Genomic DNA, 18,348 nt, shown 5'->3' with positions numbered 1-18,348 from the left:
GAATACGGGACATAAGCAAATTCAATATACACTTAAGCCTGTCTTATTTTAAACAAAATGTAGAGTCCTTTTTCCCAGTCACTAGGTTTCAACATGGAGTTGCTTTTCTCCTGTGTTACGTGAGTGCTGTGTGGATGTGAGGAAAACTTAGAGGAACAGAATGGTCATGCCTCTATTGTCATTCTCCTGTTGTTGTCCTGCTTGGGGTGGACGGGTGGTGTCACTCGAGAACAAACTGAATTCCTGGCAGACTGTATGGAAGAAAACATAGTACATACCCCCGATATGTCAACTATTTTGTGTTCTCATCAAAGCTTCCCTTCTCTCTTGCTGAAATGACTGAGTAGTGACTCAGAGTGTCAGTGAAAAGGAGGGAGCCATAAAATTCAGAAAGCCCTAGGGACAAGCCTGAAAACGGAAAGCAATTTTTTTTTATAAATACAAGTTTTAATGATTCAATCCAGTAGCTCTTGAGAAAATAAATATTGTTATCTACCCATCTCCTTCCTGCCAGATACTTCCTACTTGTGTAGCTACCTCGTTGCTTCAACAGTCTGACCTGCTACACACCAACGCCCTAGATTTAGAGAGTTCACTCAGCACACTCCAAGGGACCCCCTCGTTGGCTTGCTGTGTTCCGTGCGTGTGTTGCTAATCTGATAAAGGATTTGGTTCAAAAGTAGACTCTTACTGCCCTTTCAATCAGGAAAGTAAACTTGAATTGTAGTCAGAGTGATTTAGGTTGGGATCTGAGCAAGACCTGGCCAGCTGGAAAAGCAGGATGAGAGTGAATTTTTTTTACCCTGGTGCCTGATCTCTAGCCTTAAGTGTGACCAGCAAGTGAAATCATGACCCTAGGAAAGTTCATCCTCCTGAGTCTTAGTTTCCATCTCAGTACAGATGGTGAGTTGTTCCGATGACTTCACAGGCTTTCCCCACTGCTGGGGCACCGGATGTTGTAACTTTAAGAATAATTAGCTACAGTGAAAGTTGGGGTGGTGATATATGTTGGGGTGATGTGACCAAGATGGTGAAGTATGAGACCCCAGCCCCCACCACCCACAAAGATCAACAATTAGACAAGGATACACTATCAAAAAGAGCTCAGGGAGAGCTTAGGAGTCCAACTGCAGCAAGGACTTCCCTGGTGGCCCAGTGGCTAAGACTCCACGCTCTCAAATGCAGGGGGCCCAGGTGTGATCCCAGGTTGGGGAACTAGATTTCGCATGCCACAGTGAAGATCAAAGATCCCGCGTACTGCAGCTAAGACCTGACACAGCCAAATAAATAAGTACTTTTTTTCTTTAATAAGAAGAAACTTCAGCAGCACAGTGGAACAAAACACTGGAAAATAACTCACAAAAAGCTAGCCTGCAGCATCTGATCCCCTGCTGCTGCTGCTGCTAAGTCGCTTCAGTCGTGTCCAACTCTGTGCGACCCCATAGACGGCAGCCCACCAGGCTCCCCCATCCCTGGGATTCTCCAGGCAAGAACACTGGAGTGGGTTGCCATTTCCTTCTCCAATGCATGGAAGTGAAAAGTGAAAGTGAAGTCGCTCAGTTGTGTCCGACCCTCAGCAACCCCATGGACGGCAGCCTACCAGGCTCCTCCATCCATGGGATTTTCTGATCCCCTGGGCCAGTGCTACTCAGGGCCAAGGGTGAGCCTCCCCAAGTAGGAAGAAGTTTTCCTCACCAAGAAAGAGAGAATGGGGTGAGCAGCCAGCCTCCCCAGCCTTTCAGGAAACTGAGCTAAGGACCCACTTGGGTCTCACCCAACCAGAGGCTGGCAAAGCTGAGATGAATAGAGATGGGGAGGAGCAAGGAAACAGCAGGGGCTGGCAGCGTCAGCCACGTGATGGGGATGACTGAGGCTCCCTGTGACCTGCTCTCAGACCCCAGCACCTTTCCCCCTGAAGTAGCCAAGAGCCAGCACAGCCGACACAGACCCCCTGTAGATGTCACTGGTTTTTGTCCCGCGGATATTCTCGTTCGCGGACACCAGCTGTGTGAGCCCCTCCCTGCTCCTCACCTCCCACTGCCTTGCTGGGACTCAGGATCCACACCAGCAGCCAGCCCAGACCTCTGTGGCCACACAAGTACACGACAGCAGCCTAGAGCCCTGTGGGTCACCCACTTCTGTGCATGTGCTAGGGGCTGGCTCCTCCAGCTGTGCACTTGCACACTGCCAGCCGGACCCTCATCACAGGCTTCTACTGCTGTACTGTACCTATGGCAAGATCCTTCAGTATGGAACGGCAAGCCAACAACCAAGGCCCTCACAACTGCCTGTGGGCCTGAACCTGGCTCTATTTCTAGTCACCGGCCTCCATCACTCAGCATGTGCATGCTCCCAACCAGACCCTCACGACTGACCTCCACTGCCATGCATGCTCCTGGGGAGACCCTGCAACCATAGTACACACCAGGGCCTCCACAGCTCCTGTGGGCCAGGCCTAGCCCTGTCTGCTGTCACTGACCTGCACCACCAGGCTCATCTGCAAGGAACCCCTCCAGCTGGGCACCTGCACGCCTCCAGCTTGATGGCCAATACCAGCCTCCACGGCAATGCACCCATGGTGAGACCTTGCAGCCACAGTAATGAATGCTGACAGCCAAGGGACCCCACAGCTGCCAGCGTACCTGCAGTTGGCCCGGACCCGTGGCAGCTGGCCCTTGCCCCTAGCTGTTTGTGTAAGTCTGAAATGAGCATAGGCACCTGCAACTGGCCCCTGCAACCGAGTCTGTATCCACCAGCAGCTTCAGCCGCCACCACTGCCTGCCGGGCCCTGAGCCCCTGCACCTGAGAGGCACTGAGGTCTCCACTAGCCTTTGCAGCCACTGTGGTCAATGCTGTGCCCCCAGCAGCCTGAACAGATGAGACATCAGCCCCCAATCCTGTATCTGAGACCCTGCACCATGAGATGCAAGGTTAGAGAATGTTCCCGCATGCTCCCACCATAGACGAAAGTCTTTCCATACCAAAGTCAAGCCATAAAGTCTGAAAGAGATGACTGCTTCTGTAAATGCACAGCATATATGCAAGGCTACAAGGATCAGGAAGGGATCCAGGGTAACATGACATCACCAAAGGAACACGGTAAACTTTCACTAACTTTGCTGGACAAAGGATTCAAAATAAGTGTTCTAAAGATGCTCAGAGATCTACAAAAAACACAGGCAAGCAGTTTAACAAAATCAGGGAAAAAAAATACAAACTATTCAAGAAGTTCAATACAGAGATAGAAAACATAAAAAGACAACCAAATAAATTTTGGAGCTAAAAATAACAATGACTGTGATGACCTAGAGGGGTAGGATGGGAGAGGGGACAGAGGCGCTAGAGGGAGGAGATATATATATGTATTTATGACTGATTATGTTGTACAGCAGAAACCAATGCAACATTATAAAGCAATTATCCACCAATTAAAAAAAATTTTTAACACGGTAATTGAACTGAAGAATTCAGTAGACAGCTTCAACAATAGATTGGACCAAGTTGAAGAAATTGATCTATCCAGTTTGAAACTATCCAGTCAGAGGAACAAAAAAAGGAATGTAGAGAACCTACAGGACTTATAGGACACCATTAAGTGAAAAGAATCTACCTATCATGAAAGTCCCAGAAAAAGAGAATCACTGATAACTTAATAACTTAGACTGTTACTCTGTGATATCTTTTAGATGTGGAATCTGAAAACATTGAATTTTGGAAGGGAATGGAACAGAGAATGGAATGCTGGTTGCCAGGGGCTGAGAGGTAGGGGAAATGGGGTGATGTTGGTTAGATAGAACAGACTATCAGTTATAAGATGAATAAGCTCAAGTATATTGTGACTTCCCTGGTGGCTCAGACGGTAAAGCGTCTGTCTACAATGCGGGAGACCCAGGTTCGATCCCTGTGTCGGGAAGATCCCCTGGAGAAGGAAATGGCAATCCACTCCAGTATTCTTGCCTGGAGAATCCCAGGGACAGAGCCTGGTAGGCTACAGTCCATGGGATCGCAAAGAGTCAGACACGACTGAACGGCTTCACTTTCACTTTCAGGCTCAAGTATCTAGGCTACAGCATGGTGGCTATAGTTAACAATACTGTATTGTACACACCGAAAGTTGCTATGACAGGAGAGCTTTAACAGTCTCTCCGTAACAATGACAACATAATTTAAGAGGTAATAGTGGAGGCAAATGTGGCGCGACATGTACAGCTATCAAGGCAAATGCTTCAATCTGATCTATATATAGCATCCTAATTTGTTCCTTTAAAGAAATGCATTGCTAAGAATGACTGCTTATGGTAGCTGCTATTTCCATGTAATTTTTGCTGTCTGCAAAGCTAGCATGTGTATTTGCATCCTTTCTAAAGGAAGAGACTTTGCAGTGGATGGTCTATTGTCGTGTTTATTTTCCTTCGCATCAGTTCACAGCCAAATCAGGGGCTCAGTATGGACCCTAAATTAGAACCAGTTTAAAACTAATTTAGCAACTTCTGAGTTTAAACCAATTTAAATTAGATTCTAAGTTAGAACCGGTTTAAAACTTTGTGGCAACTTCTGAGTTCTCCATCTCCTTTCACTGACTCTTATGAGGCAACTATGCTTGTATGTAGTGCTCCAGAGACTATTCAGGAGTTCCAGGTAGAGTCAGTAATAATAATACTGCGGTTCCCAGACTGCTGCTCTCACCTTTCCTCCTCCAGCTTCCAGCCTTTCTAGCAAGGTACCACTGCCCGCCTCTCCATATAATCCCACTACTACAATATTACATCCAAAACTACACCTTGACCCTCGGAAACACACATTCATCTTAGTATCCATAGCACTTAGTACTTCCTGGCACATACTAAATGTTTAATAAGTATTTGCTGAATATATTAGATACACTTCCTAATGTTACATTTGCCAAAATGTCTTACTTGATTTTATACTGGTCCTGTGCTAATAAGGATAGGGGGCTTCCCCTCTGGCTCAGCTGGTAAAGAATCCACCTGCAGTGTGGGAGACTTGGGTTCGATTCCTGGGTCAGGAAGATCCCCTGGAGAAGGGAAAGGCTACCCACTCCAGTATTCTGGCCTGGAGAATTCCATGGACTGTATAGTGCGTGGGGTCGCAAAGAGTCGGACACGACTGAGCGACTTTCACTTTGTGTTGATATAATTTTGCTCCCTGAAGTTAATGGCATCCAACTGATTTATAAGAATAAAGAGATATTTGTGTGCAGGTAGATAAAGGGCTTTCAGAATATCTCAAATCTGTCAGTTGTTAAATTCTTACCAGTCTGGAAGGATGTCAGGAGACACTTAGATGTCCTGTATTTTAGCCTGTCCTTTCCCAGAAATGCAGGCTTCCCTGGTGGCTCAGACAGTAAAGAATCTGCCTGCAATACAAGAGGACCTAGGTTCAATCCCTGAGTCAGGAAGATTCCCTGGAGAAGGGAATGGCAGCCTACTCCAGTTTTCTTGCCTGGAGAATTCCATGAACAGAAGAGTCTGGTGGGCTGCAGTCTATGGGGTTGCAAAGAGTCAGGCACAACTGAGCAACTAACACTTTTTTTCTTTCCCAGAAATGCAACTGGTTATATTTATCAGGTTAAATATGAGAGAAAAATAAAATAAATATTGGTATTGAGTATTGAGTTTTGCTCTCCATTATATTTCCAGAAGTGTGATTGCCTTGATTAAGAATAAATTCTTAAACTATTAAATATTTCATAGTCATAAAATAGTGTCTATTGAAGAGATGTTATCTGACTTCTTATCAGAAACTCTGGAGATCAGAAGACAATGGAACATCTTTAAGATGCTGACTGAAAAGTATTTGCTAATCTAGAATTTATATCCAGTAAAGTATATTTCCATAATAAAAGGAGAATAAAGACAGTATCAGATAAGCAAAAGCTGAGATAACTTGTTACCATCAAACCCGTACTAAAAGAAATATTAAAGGAAGTTCTTAATTCTGATGTAAGATAAACGATACTAGAAGGAAATGTGGATCTAAAGTAGAGAAGAGTTAGAAGTAATAATCAGATAAAAACTATTTTTATTTTCTTAAAATTTAAAAAAATTGATTGTTTAAATAAAATATCAATTTGTTATAAGATTTATAATGCATTTAAGTTAAATATATATTTATAGCACAAAATATGATGCTACTAATATAAATGAAATTATAATATTGTAGAATTCTCATACATGAAATTATATAACAATACATAATAACATAAATTCTATTACTATATAATATAGTTAATAATATTATTTAGGCTGTGATAATTTAGGATATTTATTTTGATCTCTAGGAACACCACTTTTAAAAACAGGAAAGAAAAGAAAGAGTTTATTTAAAAAGCCAGAGGGAAGAGATTGTCAATGATATATATAGTGAATCAGTCACTGGAAAACTAAATTATACTCAGTTAACCCAAAAGAAGATAAGAAAGAAGAGACAAAAAAAGCTCACACAGAAGAGAGTGGAAAAATACACAACAAATATTATAAGGGTGTGTTCTAGGCTCAGAAAGAAAGCTCCAGTTTTCTGAGCAGAAAGAACAACAAGGAATTCTACTTCATTTTAGTTTGATTTTAAACATATAGAATGTATGTCAGGACAGCAAGGAAGGGCACTAGAAAGATATATTTCTCTCTCCTGTATATAAATGGCAGAAATGAATTCTTGATGTTAAAAGGAGATTGCTTGCTGCAGTGGAAGAGATCCAGTCCCTCTGATGCAGGAACTAAGTTCTAATGTGAGTCTAACTGAGTCTAAGTCCTAACGTGAACCAGTGACTTGCATGTGACCTTAGGTAGGCACATTGATCCTTGGAGCAGCACTTTCTTATCTATAAATGCAAATTCTGATGCCTTTCTCTTGTGTTGTTGTAAAAATTCTATAAGATAACAAATATAAAATGCCTGTGACAATAGAGCGGTCTCAAAAAATGTTATTTCACTTCCTTTCAGGCCAAATCTACAATTCTCTAACATGTACAAAATGAGGATACAGTCAGAATCTTTAGAGAAAAATACATGTATGAGAATAGTTTGACTGTTAGAATGTAACCAATGCCTTTTAATTTCTCTCTGGCTATCATTATAACTCTCCTCTCCTGGGTCCTATCTGCTTTTTCTTTCATTGTTTTTAATCTTCAGTTAAATATCATATCTCATTTCATATCCATGAAAAAGAAGAAAGTATATATCCAGAGTTTTCTGCTTGATTTCCTTTCCTTCTCTTGGGTGTGTTTTTTGCTTAAAAGGAAGAATAGAAAGGAACCTAGAGGATACTAATCAAAATAAATGTGTCTTTTTCTGAAAGTATTTCCCAAGTTATGAAATTGTCTCATTTCAGTATTATCTTTGAGCAAGTTCGACTTGTTAAGGACATTTTCTGGGTTCAGTGTTCCTAAGTGTGATGCTTTAATGTCCCAGTCTGTGCTTCTCAGAAAAGCTAGACCTGAAAGCAAATCTTTTTGACCTTGGAGCGTGCAAGCTTTTGCTCTTTGTCTAACACGAGAGAGCCTTTTGTCTAGCCAGAGAAGTGCTGTTCCCTACCCTCCCTAATAAGATCGCTGCCACTGAAATGAAATATGAGATCTAGACTCGCCAGTTTGCATTGCTTCAGAATTCTTCCCAAGGGAATGCTTGTTCATTATGTTAGTACTTTAGAAATCAGGGGAATTGGAAAAAAAGTCACTCACCCCATGCAATTTCATTTCCCTCCCGTAATGTTACTATGGCAACTCCACATCCTTGCTCCTTCTCTCCTGTCCAACTGCATATATTGCCTATCTTGAGGCAGCCTCCCTTGAGCCCCAAGAACTGCCTTTGTCAAGCATTTTTTATATCCTGTTGTATATGGTTGAGGGACTGCTTTTTGGTCCAGGACCATTCAAAGTAACACTGTGCATTAATTGCAAAATTCTAGGTATTGGGAGTGGATAAAAATCCTTATATTATATTGGAAACAGCATTGCTCTAATTTTAAGGAAAAGAGTTCCCTGCTATGTAAACCAGTTCACTGCTATGTTACAAAACACAATATCCACAATGGCTCTTATTTTAAAGCTTATAATGTCCTGAAATAGAAAAAGGAGGGGGGACCTTAACTAGAGCCAATATTCTCATATTTCTCTTACTTTCTAATTCTTTTTTTACTGAAGCATAGAAGATTTACAGTGGGTTAATTTCTGCTGTACAGCAGTGATTCAGATATACAGACATATACTTCTTCATGTTGTTTTCTGTTCTGATTTATCACACGATATTGAATATAGTTCCCTGTGCTATACAGAAGGACCTTGTTGTTTATTCAGTCTGTATCTAATAGTTTGTATCTGCTTACCCCAAACTCCATCCTTCCATTCACCTCCCCTCCCCCTTGGCAACCACAGATCTGTTCTCCACATCTGTGAGTCTGCGTCTATCTAGTAGATAAGTTCCTTTGTATCGTATTTTAGATTCTGCATTTAAGTGATATCATATGGTATTTGTCTTTCTCTTTCTGACTGACTTCACTTGTATGATAATCTCTAGTTCTATCCATGTTGCTGCAAATGGCATTATTTCGTTCTTTTTTATGGTCTTACCTTCTTATTCTTAATGCTAAGAAGACTGAGTCATATTCTTCAGTGTAATTCCAGTTTATAAGTCACTTATCTATTGAGAATTTCATTTTTTATGGAACAATAGTTATTTTAATAGCACTTCTAGGGTATAAAATCATTCTAGTCTTAAACATAGAAAATAAGAAGGAAAGGAATTTTTAAGCCACTAACTAGAAAGCATCTTTAAAAGACTAGCCTAAAAGCCCATTCATTCACCCACTCATTCTCATTTACTCAGTCATTTTTATTAAGCAACTTTTATGAACATGGTACTGAGTTACCTTCTCTATGAGATTCAAGTATCCCTTTTAAGCCATTAACTTATTCCTCAGAAACAAACTCATTGGGATGATAATGCATGTCCACAAATAACTAAAATACTAAGCAAAATGTCGTACTTTCCCATAAAGAGGTTCAGATAAAATATGAGGGGAATCCTCATGGTCAAATGGTTATGTCTACCCTGAATAAGCCTTCAAAGAAAACCTATATTTTAAAACAATAAGATCTGGATCTTGGTGAAAGTGGAAAGGGAAGTTTGGGGTACATGAAATAGTGCACACAGAACAGAGAAACAAGAACAGGAGAGGCTTTTGCCAGGGACTGCAAAGAGTATAATTGAGGTGGACGGGAAGGGGATGAGGCAAAAGTTAAGTGTAGCAGCGACTGATTGGAAGACTTTGAATGCTGCTGCTGCTGCTGCTGCTAAGTCGCTTCAGTCGTGTCTGACTCTGTGAGACCCCGTAGACGGCAGCCCACCAGGCTCCTCCATCCCCGGGATTCTCCAGGCAAGAGTACTGGAGTGGGTTGCCATTGCCTTCTCCACTGTGAATGCTAACCTGAGGAATTTAGACTTCACTGAGGACTGAATCAATTATTAAAGATTATGAACACAGAGGTATCATCAGAGCAGTGCTTCAAGAATGTGAATGATGTCCCACCTATTTCAAAGCCCAAGAAATTAGTTCAAAATTTAAATGTTTACTTTTTGTCCTCCAAAAATGGTATTAAGTAATGTCAATCCCAGCTCTCTCTTTTTTTTTTTTTTAAGCAGAACTGTGAATCACTATGTGGCTTATACTTTTCCGTCTCAATGTGGATCAGCCAGTCGTTTTGATCTTCGTGACTGTATAAACTATGATGCTGATTAAAGATCTCACATTAACTCTAGGCACTAGTTTTCCACTGACCTGTGACTGTCCCAGCAGCCAGGCCAGCACTGTCTGTGCAGTCAGATAGTCGTGACATCTTATGCCGCTTCCTGCTGAAAGGGATCTCTCCTGCTGGGCTTCTGGCTATTTGAAGAGCATTGCACCTGTGAAAAGTTACAGAGCAAATTTGCAGAAGATCCAAAAGAGTTAGATGTTCGCAATCAATGTTTAAAACACTGCAAGTAAAACTACAGTTGATAGAGCTGTGCTTCAGGTAGCTCTGTTGAGCTAGGAACCAATGAGGCTTTCCTTGGGGAACTTGCAGACTTTATCATTGAAACAAGGTGGTAAAACAAGCAGTGGCTAGCATGGAAAGCCCTTCACAGCTCTGACACGACTGAGAAAAAGTCACCTTTCCTTGCTGAGTCCCCAGATTCTATGAGTTTTTAATACATAAACACCGGAGATCAGAAGTAGCAGCTGCAAAATATAAAGGAAGGCAAGGAGTGTCCGAAAGTTTGAGCAGAGAGGCTTTGTCTTAATAACTCCTGCCAAGACATGTCTTATTTGTCCTGCAGCCAGCACTGACCTCTTGCTGAATTCAGCATGTGACACCTTAGATGAGTCATTTAACTTCTTTGAACCTCAGAGTCTTCATTTACAAAATAAAGATTATACCCTTCTGTATAAGGGTAGCTGTAAGGATACAGTGATCCAATGTCTTGGATTTGCTTCAAAACACTACAAGAAAAAAGAAAAGGTCAGGATAGAGATGAATCAATGGGGATGCCAAGGTGACATTTGTTGATGCTGTCCACCAGGTACCTAGGGACTCATTACACTATTCAGTCTACTTTAGTCTGAAATATGTTTGAAGTTTTTCCATGATTAAAACTTTTTTAACAGGATGAAGTCAGCAAGATTATATATGTCTGTATAAGAAACAATGTACTTCAAAAGATTAAGGAATTGAAATAGATTTTCCTCTTAGGTAGCCAAACACTTTATATTCAGTATGTAGGATTTTGCTCGGGGGAAGATCATTTTCAAAGATATAAATGAGTTTTCTTTGAAAATGATAAATGAGTTTTCAAAGATGAATAATTTTGTGTGTGACCGTAGTTTAAAAATGCCTACGTGTATTCTGTCATCCAGAGTGTACTTACGAGAAATGAGAGAATCAAATTTGACCTTTTAGTTCATAAAAGACAGTCACATTCAGAGACTGTGAATTTTGTGTGTGTCAGAAGTTAGATGTGATTATTGTATTATTTCTTCTTCAGTTATTTTCAGATTTTACATTACTGGGGAAACATTTGCCTTCATGGTATATTTTTAATGTCTTCTCAGATTTTATTTTATTCTATTTTGTTAGGAAAATGCTGTTTCTGACTTGAAAGACTATTATTATATTGCTTTAGTTTGCTTTAGAGCAAGTGTTTTAAATTAGCATAAAATGTAGAATATTTAAACATGTTCAAAGAATATACAGTCCAACTCATACCATATTTGTGATTCAAATCTCATATTTTAAGGAATTCTAATTGTTCTGAGATTTGGCTAGTAGTTTAGAAATAGGATTGTACCTTATTGACTACGTATTAGATAATTAGGTTTACTTACAAGATCTGTTCATGTAAGCTAGAAAGTGACTTGAATCAACTTTTGACGTATTTTAAAATATGGCTATCTTTAGGGTAGATATTCAGTGTCAACAGCAGGAATCTTCAAGATGGGAAACAAAACCAAGATGTGCAAAAACTTCTCCACATGATTTGGAGCCATTTAGATTGTTTAAATGAATAAATTTCCACTTCCTCAATCCCTGTTAATTCTCCTTTCTCACCTTTTTTTTTTTTTTAATACAGTGGCCCTTCTCCCCTAGTCCTAAAGAAAGGCCCTGACTCTAACTGTAACCCACAAGGCCCCACAGTGCAAAACCTCTGAGGCGAAGGGAAGAGCTCAGATCCCTGGTGTCCTGTTAAGAACTGCATGCTTCTGGTGCTTAGATAATCGAATTCTTCTATTGCTGCTCACAGAAAAGACCTAATGAAGTTGTCATATGATGAATCATTGAAAAAATCTTTGATGAAAGGTTATTAAGTGATTTTTGGCATGTAATTCAGGAATTTAGAGAATTAGTGCTACTGCCAAAACAAAAGTCCAACTATGTATTAATGCAGACAAGATGTCTCAGCACTAACATTTATAAAGACAAAAATTGGGAAAGTGTTGATGCTGAGCCCTGGCTCATTCTATCAATAAATTGTGAAAAAAACATATGTCATTCAGAGAGGAATTTTTAATAAATTGTTACTCTTGCTTAATAATCATAAAATTTATAATGTATTGCTGTTTTGATCCATTGTGTTTGGATAATTATCATTCCAATCAGATTTATTTTTGACACTTAAAGGCTTGTGTTCTCAGAAAATCTTTAAACTTTTTAAAAATTTAGATTTATGTTTTTTTTTGCAACAGGGAAGTATGATATGATAATCAATAAAAAACACTCAAGCATAAAATTATATTACATGAAGATACAATTATATGGGGGAAATGAAATGGAAATAGACATGCAGGAGCAAAAAGGAGCAATGTAAAATTCCTGTTACAAATTCCTATTTGAAAAGTTTGTAGTATTTTTTTAAATGGTGGATTTAAATACAATTATTTATAGTACTTGGATTCCATTGGATAGTCAAAAGAGTAGTGGAACAGTTACATTTTTAACTGTCAGCTTTGCAGGGAATTACACACTTGACCACTGCTTAAACTTGAAAAATTCAATTCTTTAGTTGAAAAAATAGAATTATATTATGAGATACTTGAGTAAATATTTGAAGCTCGCTGGTCCACAGCACTTTGGATGCTATGCTGAATCTTGATGAAATAGACTCATTCATAGAGCTTCCCATCGAATGTATTTGAAAACGTTGCCTTTTTTGATAGGACGGTCTGACGCCGCTGCACTGCGGAGCGAGAAGTGGCCATGAACAGGTGGTGGAGATGCTGCTCGATCGAGCTGCCCCTATTCTCTCCAAAACCAAGGTAATTTCTCCCCAGGTGTTTGAGAAGATCCTTTGGTTATTTTACCCAACCTTCCAATCACATAGAATTTGCTGTAGTTTGAATTTAGCAATTACTGTGCTCTGTGCACCAAATCTTTAGAGACCCTCAAGATCAAGTTTGAGTTCACGAGGCCTTCAGATGGAACACCCTCTACCACAGAGTCATTTGTGGGTGTGTTACTTGTGTTTTTGTTTCAGGAACACTTACTGTTTGATTTTATTCTATGAAATTTCCATAGCTCAGAAATGATTGCTTGTTGGGAAAAGAAAGACTAAGATTTACAGTCTGAAGTCTGGGTGCTGGCACCTTTTCTCCTGACCCTCAGTTTATTTCTTGAGAGTTCACAGACTATTTTTAAAAACACCAAGGTATTATTTAAGTGATAAAGACTGGAAACTGTGGAAAGATTGCACTTTGGGCCTTTGGAACAGTTGACATGTCTGAAAGGAAAACATAATGATTGCCTTAAAAACAAAATAATGTTTTACTAAGTGTCTTCTGAGTTTTTTAAATGGTAAGACCATTTAATAGTATTTGAAAAAGAGAATATTTGTAAATAAATTTGGGGACATACAAACTACCTCAGAGTCAGTACTATTTTTATAAATCAAATTAGTGACTTTTTGAAGCTACATTAAGCTTTATAGAGAGCCGTAATTTCTAAAGATGAACAACAACAAAACATGTATCACTCCTGTTTGCACTCTGATCAGTGTTTACTCAACTTTAGTGAAGATGGACAGCGTCAAGTTTGTCGGAACAATTTTATCACTCATCACAGAGTTTAGATTGGCAAGCGTTGGAGAAATTATCCAACAGAAGTAAGCAGCCACCCTTTTTCATTGCATGTGATGACATCTTGGACTTTTGAGTGCTTCTCATCTAAACCATTCTACTTGTTCCTTTTCCTTCCACATAGTCCATATCTATCTCCTCTTAATCCCACTGCTCTTTGAACTACATCATCTTCCTAAACTGCGGTAATTATTTCCTTACTTGTCCCCCACCTCCCCACCTGCTCCTTTCTAATCCTGTTCCCATTTTGCAGTCAGAGTGGCCATGTAAACATCAACCAAACCATGTCAGCCTCCTGCCTAAAAAGTCTCGAATTAATTCTCATCATTCTCTTTAAAATGCTCATCTTATCAGAACAATATGGGCACAATTAAAAAGCAAATCATTGTCTCGTCTTTCTTTTCCTATTGTTCATCTCATTGTGTATTTGGCTTTTTTTCCTAAGAAATCTCGATTATTTTTGATGTTTTTAATATGCAAGAACATTTTCTTGTCCTCTGAGAGCTTCTTAAAGCATCCAGTTCTTGTTTTACAGATGCAATACAGTCTGTTGCCTTTCAGAAAACATTTAAGATGACTTTTCTTTAAATTCTTTCATCTCTCGTCTGTCCCTAACTCCTCAGGTTTCTTTTTATGTCTTTGTTGGCTCTGGCTGTCTCTTTTGTGGTGGGAGTTTCCTGCCACGGTCTACCTGACCATGTGTGCCAGGCACTCACCTTTGAGTGCAAGCCCCGTGAGCGCCACGGGCAGGGCTCCTTTCAGGTGGATCAGAGAGGTCCCTAATGCCAGGGTTTGTTGCCTTTTCTCTAGGAGGTATGGTTTTTTGAGAGACGAGTTCTCCAGCCTTTCTAGGTGAATATGTTGGAAAGGAACAGGAGCTATCATTCTCCTGGTCTTCGATGTATACCTTAATCATAACAGTGATAACAGTAGTTACATAGTGATTACTACATACCAGGCTCTAAGTACTGTGCATATATTAACCCATTTACTCCTCACAATAACCCTGAGGCATGAGTTTTATTATGCCCTTTTTATAGATGAGGGAACTCAGACCCAGAGCGATAGAGTAACTTTCTTGAGACGTCTCATTTTGTGTCAGAACAAAGAGTTGAACCCAGGTCGTCTAACCCTAGAGACCATACTCTTTCAACAGCTACTGTGTCCTTCCTTCTTTTGAGTGCCTGTTCTGAATCAGAGCCTAACCACTGCCCTCTGCTCAGCCCTGGGCCCAGAGTCCAGAATCTCCAGAGGTTTAATTCCTGGTTTCCTGCAAGGCACAGTGGGGAAGTCATTTGGTTTTGCTGGGTGGAAGGACCTATGGACCTGACTCTTCCATAGGCAGCCAATCCAGCTTTTGGTCCCAAGCCTCACCTTTATCCCCCGAGGTACCACGTTTCCCTGTTGCCGCCTTTTGGACATTTGGGAGTTAAAGCCATTCTCTGCATCGTACGCTGTAGTATACCAGAGCCACACCGTTGAACCTATTATGTGCATCTCTTCCTAATTCCATATTCAGTAACATTATGGTGATAGATTGATATCGGTCATAGAGTAGAGGTCTTTGCACAGTGTAAACTGGCAAATGCTACCTATTTTCACAGAGCTATCGTGAGACATTTGCCAGCGTACCACAGATTATACCCTTCACCAGGCACTTAGGTGTCAGCCTTCTCCTTTCTGCTGGATAAGCTAACACACGTAAAATCTCTTCTCATATTCTAAAGTTGTAGACATCACACATACGTTTTGTTTTCTTTCCCATTGTGTGACTGTGTGGGTGTGCCTGCGCATATGTGTGCGTGCCCCACGGATTCTGTCTTTTAATTCCGTTCATGTTTTTCAGTGGAGCTTGTGAAAGTTTGGATAAACACACACATCACTTCTGCCATGTTTTTCGGAAGTCCCCATGCCCACTGCACTGAGAAGTCCTTACCAGAATCTGACCACCAGACTCATCTCTGGTCCTCAGCATCTCCAGCCAAGCAGGTTCCTTTCACTTCCTATAATACACCAAGACTGTTCTCATTTCCTGTTCCCTCAGACTGAGCTTTCTCAGTCTGTCCCAGATCTCTGTAGTCTTCACCTTTTTCTCAGCTCAGATGTCATCTTCTCAGCGAGACCTTCTTGGTTTCTTTACTCGTTTGCTATCTCTTTCTTCAGTGAAATGAAAACGAGAACTTTGTCTTATATTCAGCATTATTCCCCAAGCACCTCAATCAACACCTGTTACCTAGGAGACCTTCACCAAATATTTATCAAATAAATATTAAGTGGATGAATGCATTCTGAACTTTAAGACCATCTCTCTAAATCTTCAAGACGTCCATCTTTCTTAGCTAAGAAAAACCATCACCCTGGACCCATGTTTTTAGCTTGATGAGATGCTGTATATATGTAATAAGGCCCCTTTCCACAAGGCAGATGGTGTTTTTTTCTGGTGCTTCCCCAGTGACCTATAAGTTACCCATTCAGAGATGGTGGTTTTGTGTTATCATTAGAGAGTTTCCTTCTTTTTGTGACACCGCCACCCATTTCTAATCTTCACTAAGTCATTTGTTCTCTCAGAGTTTGTTTCTTTGTTTGCTTCATGTTTTCCTCTAAGGCTGTATCAACACACAAAGCAGAGGGATGTTTTGGCAGGAAATAAACAAGTGCATATGCTCGTGGGTGGCGGTGTCTCACATGAGAAGGGCTCCCATTCTTTCTTGCACCTTAGTTTCTACTTTGGTTCAAGATATTGAAGTGGAAATTTTTAGGCAGAAATATCCTGATTGACTGGCCATGTATGGAGGCTTTAAATTTACATAGTTATTTCTGGAGCTCTTTCTGTATATACAAGGCTCTCTCCTGGGCAGTATGGGGAAGTTTTAACCCATGAAACTCTTGCTTTCAAGAAACACAAATAGTTAAAATACATGAGGGGGTGTGTGAGTGACGCCATGAGAGTGGTCAAAGGAAAACTTGCTTTTATACCCCCCGAAACTGTTGTCTTATGTCATTTATAAATAAATTAGGGACATTTAACTTGGCCCAGAGGATTCAGAAATCATCAGTGCTTATTTAGCGTATCATTATTTTCAAAGTTCAGTGATGATGATTTTTTTGGGAAACTAAATTTACTGTCACTTCCCCCCCCGCCCCACGTAGGTTAAAACAGGTTACATTAATTACTAAAGCCTCTCTCGATAACTGGATTCTCTGGGAATTTCCCCAGGCCTCTCCATGTTGCCCCATATTTAAAGGAAACATGCCTGAAGAGACTGATATCTATCTAATACCTTGCTTTTGCCTTCGTTGAGAAACATGTACTGAATGCTAAGTGTCATGCTAAGCCTTTTTAAAGGTTTTATTTACCTTGTACCCTACTATGCCATCTCTCAGCAGTCCAAATGAACGTTTTACTTATCACGTACCATGGCGTGTCTTTGAACCCAGTTAATTTAAACTGAATATTAGTCAGTCAGAGGCTTGCCGTTCCTCGTTGTGAACACATGGTGGCACCAGACTGATGGAAAAGGGAAAAGCTGTCCTTTCGACATTGATGTGACAAGAGAAGTGTTGTATTTATATCTTTCTTAAAAATTGATCAATACTCAATAACAAGTATTAGTAACATAGAAAGAGCAAATAAAAATCAATCTAGTGAATACCAATCTGTCCCTGCCTTACTTTTATCCTTTTCAGTCTTAAATGGTTCAGTTCAGTTCAATTCAGTTCAGTCGCTCAGTCATGTCTGACTCTTTGTGACCCCGTGAATCACAGCACGCCAGGCCTCCCCGTCAATCATCAACTCCCGGAGTTCACTCAGACTCATGTCCATTGAGTCGGTGATGCCATCCAACCATCTCATCCTCTGTTGTCCCCTTCTCCTGCCTTCAATCTTTCCCAGCATCAGGGTCTTTTCAAATGAGTCAGTTCTTCGCATCAGGTGGTCAAAGTATTGGAGTTTCAGCTTCAGCATTAGTCCTTCCAAAGAATATTCAGGACTGATTTCCTTTAGGATGGACTGGTTGGATCTCCTTGCTGTCTGAGGGACTCTCAAGAGTCTTCTCCAACACCATGGTTCAAAAGCATCAGTTCTTCAGTGCTCAGCTTTCTTTATAGTTCAAATCTCACATCCATACATGACTACTAGAAAAACCACAGCTTTGACTAGACAGACCTTTGTTGGCAAATGTCTCTGCTTTTTAACGTGCTATCTAAGTTGGTCATAACTTTCCTTCCAAGGTGTAAGCGTCTTTTAATTTCATGGCTGCAATCACCATCTGCAGTGATTTTGGAGCCCCCAAAAATAAAGTCTGACACTGTTTCCACTGTTTGCCCATCTATTTCCCATGAAGTGATGGGGCCAGATGCTATGATCTTCATTTTCTAAATGTTGAGTTTTAAGCCAACTCTTTCACTCTCCTCTTTCACTTTTATCAAGAGGCTTTTTAGTTCCTCTTCACTTTCTGCCATAAGGGTGGTGTCATCTGCATATCTGAGGTTATTGATATTTCTCCTGGCAATCTTGATTCTAGCTTGTGCTTCCTCCAGCCCAGCATTTCTCATGAGGTACTCTGCATAGAAGTTAAAAAAGCAGAGTGACAATATACAGCCTTAACGTACCCCTTTTCCTATTTGGAACGTCTGTTGCTCCATGTCCAGTTCTAACTGTTGCTTCCTGACCTGCATACAGATTTCTCAGGAGGCAGCTCAGGTGGTCTGGTATTCCCCTCTCTG

General features: G+C 40.5%; 1 protein-coding gene across 2 annotated transcripts in view; it reads left to right on the top strand.

Moving 5' to 3' along the window:
• ANK3 (ankyrin 3) overlaps positions 1–18,348 on the top strand; it is a 382,561-nt gene that overhangs the window by 182,236 nt on the left and 181,977 nt on the right. For both annotated transcript variants that reach the window (XM_070781829.1, XM_070781830.1), the window contains exon 9: positions 12,709–12,807. In XM_070781829.1, coding sequence (XP_070637930.1) covers positions 12,709–12,807 — 99 coding nt within the window. The remainder of the gene's footprint in view (positions 1–12,708; positions 12,808–18,348) is intronic.

Source organism: Bos indicus, chromosome 28 (assembly GCF_029378745.1).
Source record: "Bos indicus isolate NIAB-ARS_2022 breed Sahiwal x Tharparkar chromosome 28, NIAB-ARS_B.indTharparkar_mat_pri_1.0, whole genome shotgun sequence".
In the NCBI taxonomy this organism is placed as follows: Eukaryota; Metazoa; Chordata; class Mammalia; order Artiodactyla; family Bovidae; genus Bos; species Bos indicus.
This window is presented reverse-complemented; position numbering and strand designations above follow the sequence as displayed.